Raw genomic sequence first — 19,942 nt, 5'->3', positions numbered from 1 at the left:
GTATTAGGCCAAAAGATCATCAATTATGTTAATGTTCTCTTGCTTTATTGGTTATTAAGAAGTAACATTTAGATTTTCAAAATAGTATGTTTATTTATTAATTTAGGTGCATGCTGCAGGATGGCATGTATGGTGGTCAGAGGACCACTTGCAGGAGCCCCTTCCTGCCTTCCACCTGCCATGTGGATTCCAGCAGTCCAACTCAGTTACAAAGCAGCAAGCTCCTATATCTGCTGAACCATCTCAGGGTCCCAAAACTTAACTTCCAAAGCATTTCACATGTACAGAGAAATTGAGAAAGGCATGCAGAGATTTCTTCTGTTCCCTGTTCCCAGCAATGTACAGCCTTCTTCTTTATAGACACAATACACTTGTTATAGTTGGTGAACTTTATATGCAGGTCATTATCACCAAGAATATAAAGTTTATATTAGGGATCTTTCTTTGGGTTAGAAGAAAACAAATGTAAGAAACCAAGTAGTTGAGTTTCTCTACAATCATCTGTGATTTACTTATTCATCTCTTCCTCCTCCTCAGCATCTGCCACTAGTATCTCTAGATTTTTATTTGATAATATTCTACAGTTAGATTCGTTAATTTGTTTTCTTTACAAGTTGGATTACTTTTCAGTTAGTAACATGTATGTTGTTTCATGATTCATGTCTTGATAACTCATCTCTTTTTCTTTTTTCTTTCTTTTTTTTGGTTTTTGTTTTTATAGACAGGGTTTCTTTGATGTCTGTCTTGGAACTAGCTCTAGTAAAGCAGGCTGGCCTCAAACTCACAGAAATCTGCCTGCTCTCCATCCTGAGTGCTGGGATTAAAGGCATTTAATCACAAAGGGCATCAGATTTCTCTGGAGCTGGAGTTACATATGGTTGTGGGCTGATGTGTGGGTGCTAGGAATTTAAACTGGGTCTTTTGAAAGATCAGTATGTGCCATTATCTGCTCAGCCTTCTTTAGCCATTGCATCTTTACCTTCCCAACAGTGAAGCACAGCTTCTCTTACTTAATATTCTCCCCAGGTTTGATGGTGTTGGTCTGGACTTTGTCATTCTTCCAGGAATCTAATGGAATCGCATGTGAATCTGCATTTCCCAGATGACATATTATATGGAGAATGTGCTCCAAGCCCACTGGCCAGTTTATATTGTGTTTGGTGGCGTGTTTATTGTTCTAAAGAGGAAGAGATCTGGTCAGTCACCCTCATCAAATTAAACCACGAAGCTCAATGTGGACACATTGAACAGAACTGCCATATACGGGCTGCCCATGCATGCTTCAGAATTGCCAGGGCATAAATTTCATTCATTTTTCATTCTATTCTAAAACCAAGATGCTTACTTGACACTGTTTAATGTTTCTTAGATTTACTCATATATTTTGCATAACAATTCTTGCACCTTTTGAAGATATATCCTTCCCTCCTATTTCACTTCTCTTGATAATGTCTCTTTCAAAGCTTAGACATTGAAATTTAATGAAGTCCATCTTACCAACCGCAGGGTGCTTTGTGACTTTGATATTTATCTACAGTGCCACTGCTGTATACAAGACAATCCAAATTTTATCTTACATTATACTCTCGAGTTTTAAAATTTTTTGTTTTACATTTAAGCTTACAATCCATTTTAGTTCATCTTTGAGAGAAGTAAGGCCTGTGGCAGGATTCCTTTGCTTGGGCATGCAGCTCTCCTAATGTTCCAACTTAATCTCTTGGAAGCTCTGTCTTTGCTATGTTTTGTTACCCTTCCTTCTCTAGAAAGATCACATGTAACACCATGTATTCCTTCTCATGATCTTTTGTCTTCCTTCCCTGTCTCCATGCCGTCTTGCTTGTTGTTAAGTTTGTAGTAAGTCTGAGGTGCAGTTTAATATCAGTATTTTGTTGTCTCGCATGGGTCTTTTTCTTTTCTATAAAAACTTAGACTGAGTTTGTTGAGATCTAAAAAATTACTTTTTAAAATATTTTTTGGGGGATATATTATCATATGTCAACTTGAGGAGATCTAAAACTTTGACAACAGTGAGTCTTCCTCCCTACGGACATGGAACGTCTCTCTGCTCATTTGCTTAGCCCATGGTTTTCTTCAGCAGAATTTCATAGTCATATGCAGATCTTGCAGATATCTTATTAGATTTATGGCTAAGTCTGACATTTCATTTTTAGTAGTGCTGATGCAGATGGCATTGATTTTAATTAAGATTTCACCTGTGCAATACCAGTATCTAATAGAATGACTGACTTAGGTATATTCACTCTGAATTTTGAAACCTGGTTGTATTGAACTAAGACCTCTCAAGAATTCATTTGTTGTTAATACTGTTTTGAATTTTTTTTAAAAATACTTTTTTTGTTGATTCTTTATGGATTTCACGTTGTGCGTCCTGAGTCCTGACCTCATTCATCTACCTATCCCTTGGTATCCTTCCTCTGCCCTTGACAACTCCCTCATTCTTTTAGGGATCCTATGACTTTGACTTTAGATTGTATGCTTCCCAGGTATTTCACAGTACCCTCACATTCATGCACATGCGCGCTCTCTCTCTCACACACACACACATATGCACACACATTTGTGCATACATAGTGACTAGGCTCATTTGGAATTGAGATAGAATCTCTTTTTCCTACAACTGTTAGACTAAGATAAAAACCCTTGTAAGTTAGGCTCTAATTTATTTGTTTCTTCTAGGGACAGATTTTTTAATAAGCCGTAGTGCACTGATGTACTTGGAAATTATCCCTTTTCCCCCTTGCTGAAAGAAGCACAAAAGCACATTTCTCCAGTATTTATGGGAGACCCTGGCCAGCTCCTGTCTCTGAAATTTACAAAGCTATGAAGGCCTCCTATGACTCACCGGATCCTCCCTGTTGTTTTAGCTATCCTATGATTGTTTACCGTGAAAATCTATTGTGTCCTTGATGTTGCTTATCCTGGCCAAGATAGTAATTTAAAAATAATACAAGGAACATGCCAAATTTGGATGAGTTGGGCACTGAGAGGTAAAATAAATAACTACTCAGTTATTAGTTTGGAATGATGATGTGATTTCTACCTCTATTCTCACTCCTGAGAGGTAAGGCTGGGAGGTGCCTCCCCCTTGATCTGGCATAAAATGACAGAGTAATACAGCAGAGGATGCATGGACCTGGGACTGAGAGTCATGAGTTATGTTGCCAGAATGGCTATGTCTCAGATAATCCTGGATGTTTGACCTTGGTCAGGTTGTTTGTCCTAAGCTGCCATTCGCTCGCTCTCTCATCTTGCCTATTGTAAAAAGTAAGATGGTGCACATTTAAATATCACTACTACATGGTCAGCAACTGGATGCATTGCTGTTTATCATTGAAATATATCTACTAAAAATGATGGTTAAAGAAAAGATTCATGGACCCAGGGGACTTTCAGTTTGTACTATTTCTGCCTAGCAGCTTTAATTTAACTTTGCAGTATGAGTGACTAACCCTTTTGCATTTCTGGATTTTTTTCAGAATGGCAACAGATAGTCAGGTCTATAATTGCTACAGTAGGAAGCCTCTCAGAGTGTATAACCAGCATCCCAAGTGTTGAAATAGGAGCGGCGGGGCTGTGTCCCCGTCACCCGGCCACCCGCACGGCTAGCTTTACCTGAAATAATTACACGGAAACTATATTCTTCTAAACACTGCTTGGCCCTTTAGCTCTAGCCCTTACTGGCTAATTCTGATATCCCGATCAACCAATCTCTAATAATCTGTGAGCACCGGTCTTACCGGGAAGATTCTAGCCTACGTCCATCCTGGGTTGGAGCTTCATCGCGTGTGTCTGCCCGGGAGTGAGGCATGGTGTCTCTCTGCTCCAGAGAGCAGAGCTGTCGAGTCTCTGAGCTCACTTCCTCTTCCTCCCAGCATTCTGTTCTGTTTACTCCACCCACCTATGTTCTAAGCTATGAGCCAAGCAGTTTGTTTATTACTTAACCAATGAAATCAACAGATTGATATGACACTCCCACATCACTTCCCCTTTTTCTGTTTAAACAAAAAAAGGAAGGCTTTAACTTTAACGTAGCAAAATTACATATAACAAAACAGTTATCAAGCAAGAATTACAGTTATAATATTTATATCTATTTTATCTTTTATCATAACTAAGGAAAACTATAACTATCCATTCTTCAACTCCATCAAAGACTCCAGAAGGATATAATAATACCTAAATAAACAAGAAGTCCAAAACTCTAGAGATGACAGAGACATCTCGCTGCCTGGACAGTCACCCAAAGTTCCTCTGTACCATTGGGGCATCCATCTTCAGCCTTCAGGCCCATAGTATCCAGCAGACATTTTCATCAAGCAGGAAATTCCAAAGACAGTTCAGTTCTGCTGTGTCCTGCAGAATGTCTCGCAGACTCTTTCATGAGTCCGGAACCCCGAAAGATCATCTCACCTTTAGGCAAGTTCAGCAGTCCTCTCTCTGCGGGTTCTCTTTGTCCAGTTTATGCAGCAGTCCAGGCAAGAGCAGTTTCTTGCCCAAATGGCTATCAAACTCCATAACGATCCTCTTTGATGCCCATCTTCTTCTTGAAGTAAGATTGGTGCAGCCAGGATCAGACATGTCTCATTGTCATGAAAAGTCCTAAGTTATCAAAATATTTTAAATGCCATATTCTGTAGCCCTTGAGAGATATGAAGAATGCCTATCTGAAATATATCTCTACACATCCAGAAAATCCAAGTAACATGACTACAAACTTGACTATTATTTATGATTATCCATCAACAACCTATATTTCCTAATTATACATCACATTTTAAAAATGAACTACATAATCACACCTTATTCAAGATCAAAAATACATATACATATAACAAAATTGACCTTAAAATCCATACCAATGCAAATTATCCATACCCATATCATATCCCCCTTTAAATGTAAAAGAACATTTACAAACAATATTTTGGGAACATGGGCACAGTTTTTTCTCTCCAAACTGCTTCCTGCTGAATGGGGGCGTCGTTAATTAGGTCTTTCATGGTATAACCTGTATGCTAGTTTCATCTCAGTTGGCAGTTGAGCGAAGCAATTTTCTGAAGATGTTCACAACAACCTTTCAGGAGGGCGTGGTCTATCATACCAAATTGGAATAGAAGAAATCCACAGGGTCTGGTCCTCTGTGAAAACAAAAGAAGACCCTCTCCAAAGCATCATATTCTTAGGCCCAAATTTTGAAATCATAATACCCTTATATCCATTCTGGTTTAGCTTGGCAGCCCATGTAATGAAATGTCTCTCTGGACTTATAAAAAAAAAAAAAAAGAAAGCACAATGTACATAATCTAGACTCTCTGTGAATTTTCCATTTTTACGTGGCTTATTTTTCTTTATTTCTCTTAATCTCTTAAGTATCTGTACTCTGTCTCTTTAAAGACTTTACCTTTTTTTTATTAAACCATTAACTTTATTTTCTATATTCTTTTTCTTCTCTCTCTCAAGCCTACGTACATTCATCCAACAGTGTGACTCATTTAGTGGTCTGAATCTGTCCTATTGTGAATCTGCAATTTTTTACTATCCAGGAGCACTTTTGATTTGTGCCTTTAAATCACTAGGCGCTTAAGAATCTAAGCTGTGACATTCCTAGGTCAAAAACAGGTACTGCCTGCTGGCCCCGCCCAATCCAACATGGTGGAGCTGCTCCTGCCTCTGATCCTTGCACATTGCACCACTAGCATGGCAGAGCTGCTTGTGCCTCTGAGCTGCGGCTGAGCCATTGGCACGGTCTCAGAGCACTTTCCTTTCTATCCCAAGTGGGAACACAAACATCGAGTCCCATAAAAGCAGTTGAAATGCTTTAAAGCCAGAGTTTGCACTGGCGGCACAGTCCCAAGAAACCACACTTTAAAATAACACAGCTTTTTTTCTGCTGCTGTTGCCGAATCAGGAAATCTCTCTACAGCACGCCACCAACAAACAGCAAAAATCTGTGTTAAACTCTCTCCCTTATTTTTAAGCCTTCTCGGGTTTTTAAGTGGATTTAGTCCATCACATCTGGGCACCATCTGTTGAAATAGGAGTCGCGGGGCTGTGACCCCGGCACCCGGCCGCCCCCACAGCTAGCTTTACCTAAAATAATTACATGGAAACTGTATTCTTTTAAACACTGCTTGGCCCTTTAGCTCTAGCCCTTACTGGCTAATTCTGATATCCCGATCAACCAATCTCTAATAATCTGTGAGCACCAGTCTTACTGGGAAGATTCTAGCCTACGTCCATCCTGGGTTGGAGCTTCATCGCGTGTGTCTGCCCGGGAGTGAGGCATGGTGTCTCTCTGCTCCAGAGAGCAGAGCTGTCGAGTCTCTGAGCTCACTTCCTCTTCCTCCCAGCATTCTGTTCTGTTTACTCCACCCACCTATGTTCTAAGCTATGAGCCAAGCAGTTTGTTTATTACTTAACCAATGAAATCAACAGATTGATATATGACACTCCCACATCACCCAAGTTGAAACACTTGATTATTGAAGAAACAACCTCAGACTCAGGAGCCCTAAATCCATGAAGCCTATGCCATTACTCAGCACAAGAATGCTACATTACTGGGAATGTTTATCCCCTTAGCGTTACTGAGCAGTCATTTTTCTTTAAAAATCATGCGATATAAAAAGAAAAGAGGAACGAGAAAATCACTGGGGGAAAAGTTTATTTTTCCCCAGAGAGTGAGAGTTTGGCTTCTATTTGGGACTTTTTTCCTATTAATGTACATTTGCTTTATCATCTTTAGTGAGAATCCACTGTATATAATGAGGCCAATTCTTGGATGGGTCTCAGCATAGAAATTTACTTGGCAGACAATGGGAAACTAAAGAGCAAATGCAAATGTCTTTGCGGTGCCTATTTTCTCTTGAGTGCTGATTCTAAAATATGAAGTGGCTAATAATGGTCTCTATGTATTTGATTCAGAGTAACTAATGAATGGAAAAAGAGATTGAAGACTCTAGTTTTGATTTCCCTGATAATTATATGTTAGCTTGAGTTATTGAGTCTTTTTGTCTGTAATCAGGGAACTAGCATTTAACATCATGGAGTTATGCATTGAAGTCTCTCTCACACATACTGATGTTATGACATATTATGCGGATTTTTAAGTGCATATTGACAATGTAGTTTCAATTTTTTAATTGATTACTGGAGGTATTCCTTTTGATAAGAAATTCTCATCCAGAGGCTTAAAAATGGAGGGCAGTGTACAGTCCTCCCATGACACAGAGGTTAATACCTGTTGATATTTGTTTCCAAAGAACAAAGCTAGCAATACCGGAAAGCCAAAAGTATAAAATAATTTCAGAATATGACAAATGTGGGTTGAAATCCAGACAGATTTTTCTTTGTTTTAGTCCATTGGTCAAAACATTTACTTTCAGTGAGTCTCAGTTTTATTAACTGTGAAATCAAGTACTAACAGTAAAAACTACAATTGATTGTTTTCATGAGCTTTAAGCAAAGAATACTCATGAATCACATAGAACATGGCTAAGATTTTGGGAACATCAGACATTGTTACATACTGATGACATTTAGATCTAGGAATAAAATCTGACAGGGTTATACAGGTCATATAACTGTCTATAAAAACAGTTACTTCCTGCATTTGAAAGAGACACATTTCCAGTGCTTTTTGTTATCACCATGTTAGAAGCTCATTAATGGAGAGGGGGCCACATTACACCATAACTTAACCAATGATCACCACAGTGGGCTGAAAAAGGAATGCGTGTTTTGGGATGTGTTGGTGAGTGTGGTCAACTTCAGATCGGTTTGGCTCCTTTTTACTAGCTAACTGCTCTTTAAAATGAACCAGTTCTCATTTATTTATCCCTAGTATTTGCTTTGTTTTTTTAATATTTATTATTTTATTTAATAATCACAACAGCTTTATTAATTTAATCACCAGAAATCCCATTTTATAGGGGACACATAGGCTGATAACCTTGGAAGTTAGTTTGGTGTGTGTGTGTGTGTGTGTGTGTGTGTACCACATGAAGTAGCAAAGTTCACTCAGGTGGTTAAGTTAAATAAAAATATTGGTACAAATAAAGTGACCCTCTAACTCTATAGCCAGTTCTTATTCTGATGCTATTAATATCAGGGGTAAAAGGCATGGACTGCATTATCCCTGCCTTCAAAGAAATTGTGTTCCATCTGAAAAGGCAAGATGAAAACACATAGAGTAATTGGTGTGGAAGTATGATGTACAGATAAATAGAAAATAATGAGCATTCCTGAGTCCCAGCTGTTGGCTTACATACCGACAGAACTATCAGCAGGGGACATGAAATTGTATCAGGTCCTCCACAGATCTTTCTCAGAAGCTGCTTTTTCTACTTGATGTGAGGAATACAAAGAAGGGTAAATTCCATTTCTCGCCTTCAAGAAATGTGCTCAATTTGATAATATGAATTTAACATCCACAAAAATGAATAAGAAGGGAAGGCAGTGGGAGCATCCACATGCAAGCCAAGTAGGGCATCATAGGTAGTGTTGGATGCAAGCCTTGTGAGCTACAGAGAGTGTCACTTATGGAAATGGAAATGGTCCTAAGCAGACTTTGAAGGCGCAGCAGAGACGAGGCATGGAAAAGGAAAAATTTAGGTGTAAAAGTTAATCTTTGCAAGTGGTTGTATTCCATGTGGATTAAGTCTGTCAAAACAGAGCATTCATATGGGCAGACATTGGAAGAAAAACACTTAAACCTGGAAGGAACAGGCATATTATAAAATAATATATATACATATATACATATGTATATACATAATATATACATATGTATATATATTATTTTTGTCATAAAAATCCATGTTTAAGGTTGTAGTAATAGGAGTGGCAGGGCTTCGTCCCCAGCACTCCAGCTGCCTGCTAGCTTATGCCCGAAATAACAACACACAAACTGTATTCATTTAAACACTGCTTGGCCCATTTCTATCTAGCCTCTTCTAGGCTAATTCTCGCACCTGGACTAGCCCATTTCTAATCATCTGTGTAGCCCATGAGGTGGCTTACCAGGGAGATTCTAGCCTACGTCCATCCTGGGTCGGAGCTTCATCGCGTGTGTCTCAGAGAGCAGAGCTATCCCCGGTGTGCCCAGGAGAAGGGAGCATGGCGACTCTGAGCTCACTTCCTCTTCCTCCCAGCATTCTGTTCTGTTTACTCCTCCCACCTATGTTTTAACCTATGAGGGCCAAGCAGTTTCTTTATTGCTTAACCAATGAAATCAACAGATTGATGTATGACACTCCCACATCATAAGGTAAGGTAATAAGACATAAAATTAAACAGAGCTATCATGAATATGTGATGCTTTGATAGAAATATTTCTGTGTGTGTGTGGTGTCTGTGTGTGTGTCCATGTGTGTATCCGTGTGTGTGTGTGTGTATGTGGTGTTCATGCATATATGTTAAATCATTTTCAACTCCGAATTTTCGCATCAATCTATAGTTATAACACAGCTATGAATACTATTTTGCTGTATTTCTTTCTTAATTTTGTGTGTGTTTAAGTTTCCTTCCATGGTTCTGTGCATGATATGCCCACAATTATATATCCTGCCTTTTCATTTCATATGATAAGCACTTTTCATACACTGCTGTGTAATCTCTGCAGATTTTCAGTGAGGCAAGTATAGTGATTGCATTGTTTGCTCAGTTTGCTGGTGGAAGATGTGAACAAGGTGCACACGTTAAACTGTGGGGATTGTGAGTGGTTCAACATTCTCACGACTTGCTGTGTGGACTGCGGGTGGAGCCTGTATCCAGAGATCGCCCTGCAGCTCACTAATCCATTAGTCAAGTGGAAATCTTAGAACTAAAGAGTTCCTCAGATCTTTTATTATTTCTTGCCAGGCTCGATTGGATAATTTGTGACCTGTCACATGTGAAGGACTCTTCACTATGAGGCACACAACCCAAAGCCTAGGCAGAGCATGAGGTATTATTCTAAGGGGCCCGCTGCAAGCTGGCCCTGCTGCTAGGACAAAGCAGAGGCAGAAAAGTCAATCGTCTGCCTGCTGGGTTTGTGGGTCTCTGAGTGGCCAATTTGCTGGGATTAACAGAGGTCTGGCTTAATAAATGTGTCTGCATGCCTAGTAGATTTGAGTAAATGAACCTTAAAATACTTGATTTAATTTAGCATTGGGCATTCTACCTCAGTGGCCAATGAAGAACTCAAGGATCCTGTTGACTGTTCCAGCTTTGTGGGGAAGGTGAAATCAGCCATGTTGCCATAACCGCTGATGAAAAACAAAAGCAATTTGGGAAGCAGAATTGGCTTATGTATTTACCTAGCATCGATGCCTGTCTGTGGCCTGCCACCCAGAGACCAAGCATCCCCATCCATCAGCATTTGTTTGCCGTGGCTCTGTGCCCTGACTGGCCGCTGTGATGGCTTGCATTCACCCACCTCTGATGAAATGCTCCCTTTGTCCTTCAGCCCTGAACCCTCTCTTGGCTCTGGAACCTAGGGAAGCAGCCAGATGGAGACAAGATAAGATTTGCTCAGACAGGAGGGAATCAGCTTCTCTCAGAGGAGATACTATTGATCAAATGCCACAACCAGCTAAGTCTTGGGATAAGAAGGATCTTCTGGGGAGGGGAGAGGGCCATAGGTCCCACTTAGAGCTGATGAAGATGACAAGGGAATAGTGAAGACATTCAGAAGAACCTAGGAACAGAGAGAATAGTACTGAGCCATGGAAGGACTGCTAAGGGGCAGCAAACAGGACAGAAGAACAATGGAAGATATTCACCACCTGAGGGACTCATTCAGAATCTAGAAAAATAAAAACATTCCTATTATCCCTTCTAAAAATCTTTCACCTAGCATTTTGTGATAAAAATTTTCAGATAAATGTTCAGAATTTTGCAAGGAACTGGATGTAGTTCCGCTCTACACACATATCCACTGTGTGTAGTATGCTAATTATATTTATTATGGAAATGTCACTAGTCTATCTCTGCATTCCTGTCTATACATTCATTAATCTTGATTTAAAAATTTATTTTAAAATAAATTTAAGATTATGTGTTTTGTTCTAAATCATTAAAGTTGCAAATCATTGACTGTGGTTGTTAGTTTCTTGAAAATTTTCCTCCTTGGGTAATAAAAAAATTTATCAACGATGTAATGTACGAATCTGCAGTGTGTATTTACCATTTGAAAAGGCATTCACTTGAGTATCCTACCTGTTTTGATGCCTTTTCACCAACCATTTCGAAGTTTCCTCTATGTTTTCGGCCAATCTCCATCCCAGACTCCTCCCCATCATCTCCTAGATTTGCCTGCTACAGACCATCATACAAATGTAATCATACAGTGCAAACTGATCTCTTTCACCCCTTGTGGTTTTTTGACAGTCACACATCTGTATTTTTATGGGTACCTATGTATATGTATGCATTAATATTATTTTTGTTGTATGAAGATCCCATGGCTAATTTTTATTTCTCGTTGGTGAATTTCTAGACTGTCCACATTTTAAGCTGATGTGAACAGCTGCTACGAATTTCATTAAATGTACATGTATGTTTTCTCTTAACTAAATTCTGAAGACTACAGTGGCAGATCATGACATGTGAAATGGCAAATCACTATGGGAAACGTTCTCACAATTTCTAAAAAACCAAACTTTCCTCAAAATGGTTGCAGTTCTTTTATATTTCTACCAAAATAGGATGAGGGTTCCAGTTTGCTTTGTAGTTTTAACAGTGTTTGGCATTATCATTTAAAAATAACTTTTAACCATTGTACTATTACATCTTGATGTCTTATTTTGTTTTCAAAGGTCTTGGAAGGCCTCTGGCTCATAAGGCTTAATACAATATGCAATAGTAGTAAGCAAAATGTACCCACAGCCATTTGTCAATCTCTTAGGTCAATCTCGGAATGACTTCTCAGAGATAACCTAACTCCAAAAGTTCATGTTTTAGACATAAATTCTGTATTTTATTTTTAATTGTCATATAATACCTGAAAAAAATAAGTATAGTTGTTTCTGTACCATATCATAGATACAAACAATTGTTTTATAGACCACAGTAAAGAAGACTTCTCCAGAAGTTCATAAACACTGTGTTGTTGGCTACTCTGAGATACTGGGACCACAGTGTTATCCTTTTCTCTAAACAGATAAAGAAGAGACCTAGAACAGACATATATGTTGCCTAAAGTTATTCATTCAAATAGCGATGGAACCAGAGGTTTTTTTTTCATCTTAAAACTAAGTTTGTATTTCTTTTTTAAAACAAAGCACTGTGTATTTCCAATTCCCTTGTCTTTGGCAACCATTGTTTATTATATACATCTATGAAAATTGCTCATTTTTATTGATTTTTATTGAGCTCTACATTTTTTCTGCTCCCTTTTCTGCCTCTCCCCTCTCCTTCAATTCTCTCCCCATGGTCCTAATTTACTCAGAAGATCTTGTCTTTTTCTATTTCCTATGTAGATTAGATCTATGTATGTCTCTTTTAGGATCCTCATTGTTGTCTAGGTTCTCTGGGATTGTGATTTGTTGGCTGGCTTTCTTTGCTTTATATTTAAAAACCACTTATGAGTGAGTACATGTGTTAATTGTCTTTCTGTGTCTGGGTTACCTCGCTCAAAATTATGTTTTCTAGCTCCATCCATTTTCTTGCAAAATTCAAGGTGTCATTATTTTTTACTGCTATATAGTACTCCATTGTGTAAATGTACTACATTTTCCTTATCCATTCTTCAGTTGAGGGGCATTTAGGTTGTTTTCAGGTTCTATCTATGGCAAACAAAGTTGCTATGAACATAGTTGAGCATATGTCCTCGTAGCACGATTGAGCATCCTTTGGATCTATACCCAAAATTTTATTGCTGGGTCTTGAGTTTTAAGTCACTGTTCTTGTCATTCAGGAGACAACAGCAGTGTGGTACACATAGCCTCTCATTTCATGGCTGTGGATCTTCTATCTTTCCATGGCATGAATGACATCACCATGCAGAGCCCCATTTGTCTTCAGCATACTTCTCAAAGCATGACTGTAGAGTAGGAGAGATGGCTCAGAAGTTAAGATTATTTTATTTGCTGCTCTTTCAGAGGACCAGGATTTAATTCTTAGCCCCCAGTTATGGGGGATCTGATACCCTCTTTTTGCCTCTGCAGGTACTACACACATCATACACAGAGTACATGTAGGTACAGCATATATACACATAGAATAAAAATAAGCAAAATATTAAAGAAACAGGGCTCTAAACACACATGGCATCATGGTGTGAGTGACAGATCCATTTCTACCTTATCCTTTGCTCATCTCCAAATGCACACGGGTGCCATTCTGAAGCCATATGTATGATAAATAATGCCTACACCTCGGGAGCTGTCTTCAGCTGAGGGGAAATGGTATTTCTTTATATATTCCCTTCCTGTTTTATTCAATAAAGAGAGAAGAAAATATATCAGAAGCTTGGGGTAGTATCTCTGATTCTGCCCAACAACCATGAGCCTGATCATAAAGGAGTGCTATAGAATTTGAAATAGAAGAAATCAAATTAGTTCTTCAGAAGCCCTGTCAAATATGGTGAGAATAAAAGGATTTCAGTGTTATAGAAAGAACACTGTCTAAAAACCACATCTTCGGGCCTTTGCATTTCTCTGGGTGCCCATATCCCGCCAATGATGAATACACTGTGGGGATTGGCAGATACTTACCCCCCTTAGAGAGCGGTTCTGTGTGTACTTCAGCAAGCTACATAGTCATTCTGTATCTTGTTGTCTCTATGAGTGAAGGGAATAGGGAGTCTGCTAGTCTGTGCTTGAAGCATTTCCGTGTGTGCCTTACCCAGCCTCCAGCTGTTATCCCTTACCTTCCACAGCACAGGGATCATCAGAAGATAAAGGTCTTAAGAAAGTTGCTGGATACTGACTCTTCCATCTCAAGCTCTGCCTTCCCTTCCTCAAGAACTTTCTTGCATTCTATGTCTCCTTTTGTCCTTGATAAGTCTCTATCTTTTGCTAAGTCAGGAGGAAGCAAAAAGAAAACTAAATCACAAGCTATTATATATGCATGTGTGTACATTCTCAAACTAATAAAAATGGAGAAAATGCTTTGCAAGGGAAAACAGACATAATTCAACCAAAAAATCAATTGTAAGGCCACTGGATTTGTTTTGCATGTGTTTTCTGTTGTAAGAATGACACTGTGCTTAAGTCAGGGGATACTAACGTAACAGGTCACTTCTTTGAAAAGTCCCTGCAACCCAAAGAAGTATGGGGTAAAACACAAGGGACACTGGGTAGTGACAGGTAGTGATTCCTTGCTCCAGCAGCCATCAGATACAGGCGTTAAAAGCTGACTTTATTTTGCCCAAGAGAAAGAACAAAGGTGATATGACAGCTAGAGTGTCACTCAGTGTTAAGGTTTACATTTTCAGAATCTTAAATTGATTAATACGCTTTCTAGTTCTGGAGATATAGCCAGAGTTTGGGGAAATCAAATAAAATTGTTAGTTTATTTTCTTTTTTAACTGAAGAACTCCCCTGAGAGCTGTCATTCTCTGAATATGCATGACATTCTGAGATTTACAGGAAGGGAAGTAAACCTGGTACCTCATGGAAGGCTGAAGGGATCTTGCTGTTCTCTTTCTTGCAGCCCCTCATCACCTTGGACAGCAGCATCTCTTTCACATTCCTTGCAGAGGGAACCAACACCATCACTGTGCAGGTAGCTGCTGGGAATGCTCTCATCCAAGACACCAAGGAAATTGCAGTGCATGGTAAGCTCTGGACCTGGTCATGTGATACTCTCTTCTGTTCAAGTACTTCCCTCCTCCTATACTAGTGCCAACCATAAACTGGTTTAGAATTTGCCAGCTTTTAGGGAGAACACTGAAGTCCACCAATATAGACTTCATTGGATGGAGAAGTAAAATTAAAAAAAAAAAAAGCAGATCACAGTTAGGCATCTGTTGTCCCTTGTGGAGATACACATCTTGTGGTATATCTAGATCACATGTTTGGAGTACTTATTAGACAATCACATTTATTATAGTTAAAGGAAAAAGAAAGTCAAGGAACCATAGAAGGAGCTAGGTCTGATGATCTGTTAAGGTGTTTGCATTGTATGTACAGCACTTACTGTATGACATGGGACAATGATCTACAAACCAGAGGAGTAATGCCCTCCACCCTGTAGGACTTATATCTTGGATAATGAGATGACCTATGCAGAGTAATATGGTTTTACTTTCTTGATTGTTGAAATTCCAGCATCATTGTCTGTGAAGGCTTTATAATGACGCTAAAATCGTTAGCTTATGTAGCTATATACACATCATATGTGTCATGAAAGTTGAAGCAAAACTGCCTAGGAGAATAAAATATAGTAAAAGGAGAAGTTAGAATGGGGGTCCTCTATGGAGGGATATGTGGTTCTACAAAAATGTTTTTATGAAGTTTAATACAATGCACTATGAAAGCACAGCAATAAAAATGAATATAAGCATAAATGAAGGTAGAGAAGGTGATACATGGAGTTGCCACCATGATCTAAACCATGGGAAACAGTTCTTAATTACATTTATTTTAAGTGAAATTAGTGATCCTATGCTTCCATCCCTTCAGACCTCCCAGGAGTGCCCAGACGGCCACTATGATTGTAGTTTGTCTAAAAAGTTACATGAATGTATGTGAGCCTCTGACTAAGCCATATTTCTCCAACTTTGCCCCAGTGAGTTCTTTTCCCGCTTTTATGCCAGCTGACCACTGGAGACCCTTATCGGGACCTGAAGTAAATATTTTTGTAGGAGTGTAAATGTTACACTGTAAAGTGGATACATCAGAAATGCTGATTTTCATGAATTAGCACCAAGTGGATACACGTGTGTACTTACTAACCAAGAAATCAAGCATTACCTTACACTTCTAGAGACAAAGTTTAACCTACTTTCCACACCTGTGAGGGATTTTTAGAGAATAATCAACAATGGAACTGAGGTCAGAGAGCTGAAAAGCATCCATCCCAGCCATTCCTGATTGCTATGCTTTGGTCTGTCTCTGTGATAAACAGAAGGGAATTCAGATCTCCTCTGGGATTCCCAGTTTGTCTTTCATTTCAACCAATATTCTTTATAGGAGTTAACAACATGAGGAAGAGCACAAATCTACTCTTGGTGGCCAAATGCCTTTCTTTTCAGATGCCAAAGAGCAACTGAAAATAAGGAAAGGTAGCTGAAACCTTGTGAAAGAGAACTGGTTTCTAATGTACATGGCTATGGGTCCATGGCCCATCGAAGCCTCGCATGTCACTCTGCCAGCTTCACCTGCACATTCTGTCTTCTTGCAGAGTACTTCCAGTCACAGCTCTTATCCTTCTCTCCAAACCTGGATTACCATAACCCTGATATTCCCGAGTGGAGGCAAGACATTGGCAATGTTATCAAGAGAGCTCTGGTTAAGGTGAGTTGACTGTATCTGATTCTTTGAGACAAAAAAAAAAAAAAGCAATAGATGACAGAACCAATAGTTCAAAGTTCTGTTCCAAAGAAAGATGAGGATTTTTTTATCCATATAGAGAAAGAAATAAAGAAAAGTCAGAACTGAGTAAGGAGGAGGAAATAAAGGAGACATGAGAGTACAGCTGGGAATAGAATAGAGTCTAGTCTAGTGTCTGAAGATGGAAATTGGCTTGGTGTTTGTCCCAACTATTTCTGAGACAGGGTTTTGACACTCCCAATGAAATGGATAACAGCTTGATGAATCTCTACTAATTTTATGCATTTATCTGCAATTTGCCTATGATTAGCTCCTTCTTAAATAGATATTTAAGTTCACTAGGTTACTGTTGTCCACACAGCTAAGAAACAGAGCAGCCCACCAGGGAAATACAGCTATAGATTTAAGTCAAAGTTATATTTGCTGTGGGGAAAATAAGAGTGTTGTTAACAAGTCTTGGAAATACATACTAGAATACAACAATGAGTAAAACATTTAATTTAAGTGAATAAGTAACTCTAATTAATGTGCTATTTGTTCTATAATGTAGAGGCATAGCCAGCATCCCCAAAAAGCACAGAGAAATGTGTGACTTCCCTATCCTGGAGATGGCAAGGCTGACCCATGCATTCAATTCAATAGATGTTTCCTGAACTATTGGAGTGGTTCCAATGAAGATATTTGAACTGTATTTTAAAGGATATGTGCCAGTTAATAGGGAAGAGATTTTACCTTTCAGGTAGAATGAACAGTACATGCAAAGCCAATTCCTGCTAGAAGCACTCAGTATTTTGCAGAAATGACAAAGAGTTTGGTGTGGTCAATCTCTCTGAAAGGAGAACAAAGTGGTCAGTAATGGGCTATTGTGGTTAAATCATAGTGTGAAGAATCAGAAGAGCTAAGTTGTAGGCATCAGAGGATGTGAAAAGTATGATGTTTCCTTTAAGTAGAAAATTCTGTATTATGTGTGTGTGTGTGTGTGTGTGTGTGTGTGTGTGTGTGTGCGCGCGCGCCAGGCACCTATTGCTGTGGCAATGCAGAAGAAAGGATGCTTAGGCAGAAAGGGCAGGATGTGGAGATGCTTTCAAACAAAAACTGGGGTTGTGTAGACCATGTAAAATTAAATCACAATGAGAAAAGAGACAAGGCATCATGAATATAATGAACAACAAAAGTACTAGGAACTTATAGGTGAGAGGAAAAGAAAAACTTTGTAATCCAAACAATAGATATGAGGTGTTCTTGCCACTAACTAATTTAGGACTATGTAGCAGAGACTGTATTTGGGAACAGTGATAGGTTTTGATCATTTGATGTGAATTTGGAAGACATGAGAAATGATTGCATGAACATGAACAGCTGGGAATGTGGACCTGAAGGTCAATCAGAGATTCAAGATGAAGCAGCAATGTCTGAGCCAATGCTGTAGAGATCATGAGTCTTGCCTGGGAGGAAAGTGGGATCAGGGAATCGAACTGCTAACATGCTTCAAAGCAGAGGGGGAAAACACAGGGAAAGATATGAAAAAGGAGCTGACAGGAAGGAAGTAGAGTAAGTTAGTGAGGAGGACAGAGGGGAATTCCTGTAGGCAGTATCTTAAGGAAACTTCAAACTCTCTATAAAGGAATTATTCATAGAAAGAGATAAGAATAAGACAGCCTCTTTATTCTGTCTGGGCTACTGTTCAATGATTGACTTACAAATGACAAAAATGATAAGAGCATGATCCATAAATGGCATTTTCTCACTTTGTGTTCACACAGTGGAAAGAGGGCAAAGTAGTTATCTAGAACTACTTGAATAAGGGTACTGATCTCATTCATGACTGTCCTACCCTCATGGCCTAATCACCCTCCCTAAGCCCTTCCTTCCATGACTATCCCATTGATGCTGAGGCTTCAAACATAAACTGTAGGTAGATCACAAATGCTCAGGCCATAGCGTACATTCAGGGTGGGATCATGTTTTACATACAAACCATTTGGATACTGTGTATATCTTGTTGCCTAGTCCTTAAAACTTCAAGAGATTAGCTTGGTGGTGGTGGCGCATGCCTTTAATCCCAGCACTAGGAGGCAGAGGCAGGTGGATCTCTGTAAATTCAAGATCAACCTGGTTTACAAAAGCTAGTCCAAGGACAGGTCCAAAGCTACAGAGAAACCCTGTCTCAAAAACAAAGCAAAACAAAAAAACAAACAAAACTTCAAGAGGTCAGTTTCTTAATCACATGTCCCTTTAGACAGGATTAAGTGTGTGTAGATGCACAGCTTCAAGGTTCCCTCTATGACCCCTGACAGACCCTTCCTGAGATGCAACAAGGAGGATCATACCAGCCAAGGCACTGGCAGGTTCACCTCTTCGCTTTGTTAGGTAATCCTCAAAATTCTGTGGGATAATGATCTAGTACACTGTAAAGATTTGCCACTCATATTGCTTCAATAAAACACCAATTGACCAATAGCCAGGCAGGAAGTATAGACATAGCAACCAAACTAGGAGAATTCTGGGAAGAGGAAAGGCAGAGAGTCAGTCACCAGCCAGTTGCAGAGGAAGCAAGATGAGAAAAGATCTTGGTATCACTGAGAAAAGATACCAAGCCACGTGGCTAAACATAGACATGAATTACAAACTAATTTAAGTTGCAAGATCTAGTTAATAATAAGCCTGAACTAATAAGCTAAATGGTTTATAATTGATATAAGCCTCTGTGTGTTTCTTTGGTACTGAATAGATGTGGGATCAAGCAGGACAGAAACTTCTGTCTGTATCAAAATGGTTCACTCTTTCTTGGGCTCTAATACTTGCTACTTCTGGCTGATGAGGAGAAGGTCTTCCTACTCTGTGTACTAGGACTCTGTGACTTCCAGATATTTCGTGGTCATGCATCCCCACACACTACTGATATGTCTGGAAAACCACTGTGGGAGTGCAATGCCTTTGTGGCTGGTAGATTTTTTTTAGACTTTATTGCTATTTCTGCCTTCCTGGCTCTCTTTAGTTTATAGTAACCCTGAGAGTTAGCTCCAATCATTAAGCCTAGTTCTACATAGGAATTAGAGCTGAGCAAATAGGCAACAATCTACCCTTCTGCCTCCATCCAATTCAGCAAGCATCATTGGTTCATTGAGTTTTTACCATGACAAGCAACTTTAGAATAGTGAAGTATCCTCAAAGATTTCTGGGGATGCAAATGCCTGGGCAAGCACATAGTCAACATCTGTCCAAAAAAAAAAAAAAAAAGACTGCAACTAACAGATGCGATTGTAGGCAGTGGTGGACATGATCAGTGTCCCTGAAGTGTGGTGTGGTGAAAACTGTGATTTGAATAGCCTGGAAGACATAATTGCAGGTGGGTGGTCACATGAGAATCCTTTAAGTGAGGTGGCATTTCAGCTGAAACACACATCCTCGGTCATATTTATATTGAGAGAATAGACATTTTT

General features: G+C 39.2%; 1 protein-coding gene across 1 annotated transcript in view; it reads left to right on the top strand.

Annotated features, from left to right (window-relative positions):
- The window catches only part of Sorcs3 (sortilin related VPS10 domain containing receptor 3), a 624,769-nt gene that overhangs the window by 592,705 nt on the left and 12,122 nt on the right, over window positions 1-19,942 (top strand). The window contains exons 21-22 of the mRNA XM_041661922.1: window positions 14,659-14,782; window positions 16,351-16,463. Of these exons, the coding sequence (XP_041517856.1) occupies window positions 14,659-14,782; window positions 16,351-16,463 (237 nt within the window). The remainder of the gene's footprint in view (window positions 1-14,658; window positions 14,783-16,350; window positions 16,464-19,942) is intronic.

Source organism: Microtus oregoni, unplaced genomic scaffold, assembly GCF_018167655.1.
Source record: "Microtus oregoni isolate MIOR12 unplaced genomic scaffold, Mior012 000012F_ref0000307, whole genome shotgun sequence".
Taxonomy (NCBI): Eukaryota; Metazoa; Chordata; class Mammalia; order Rodentia; family Cricetidae; genus Microtus; species Microtus oregoni.
This window is presented reverse-complemented; position numbering and strand designations above follow the sequence as displayed.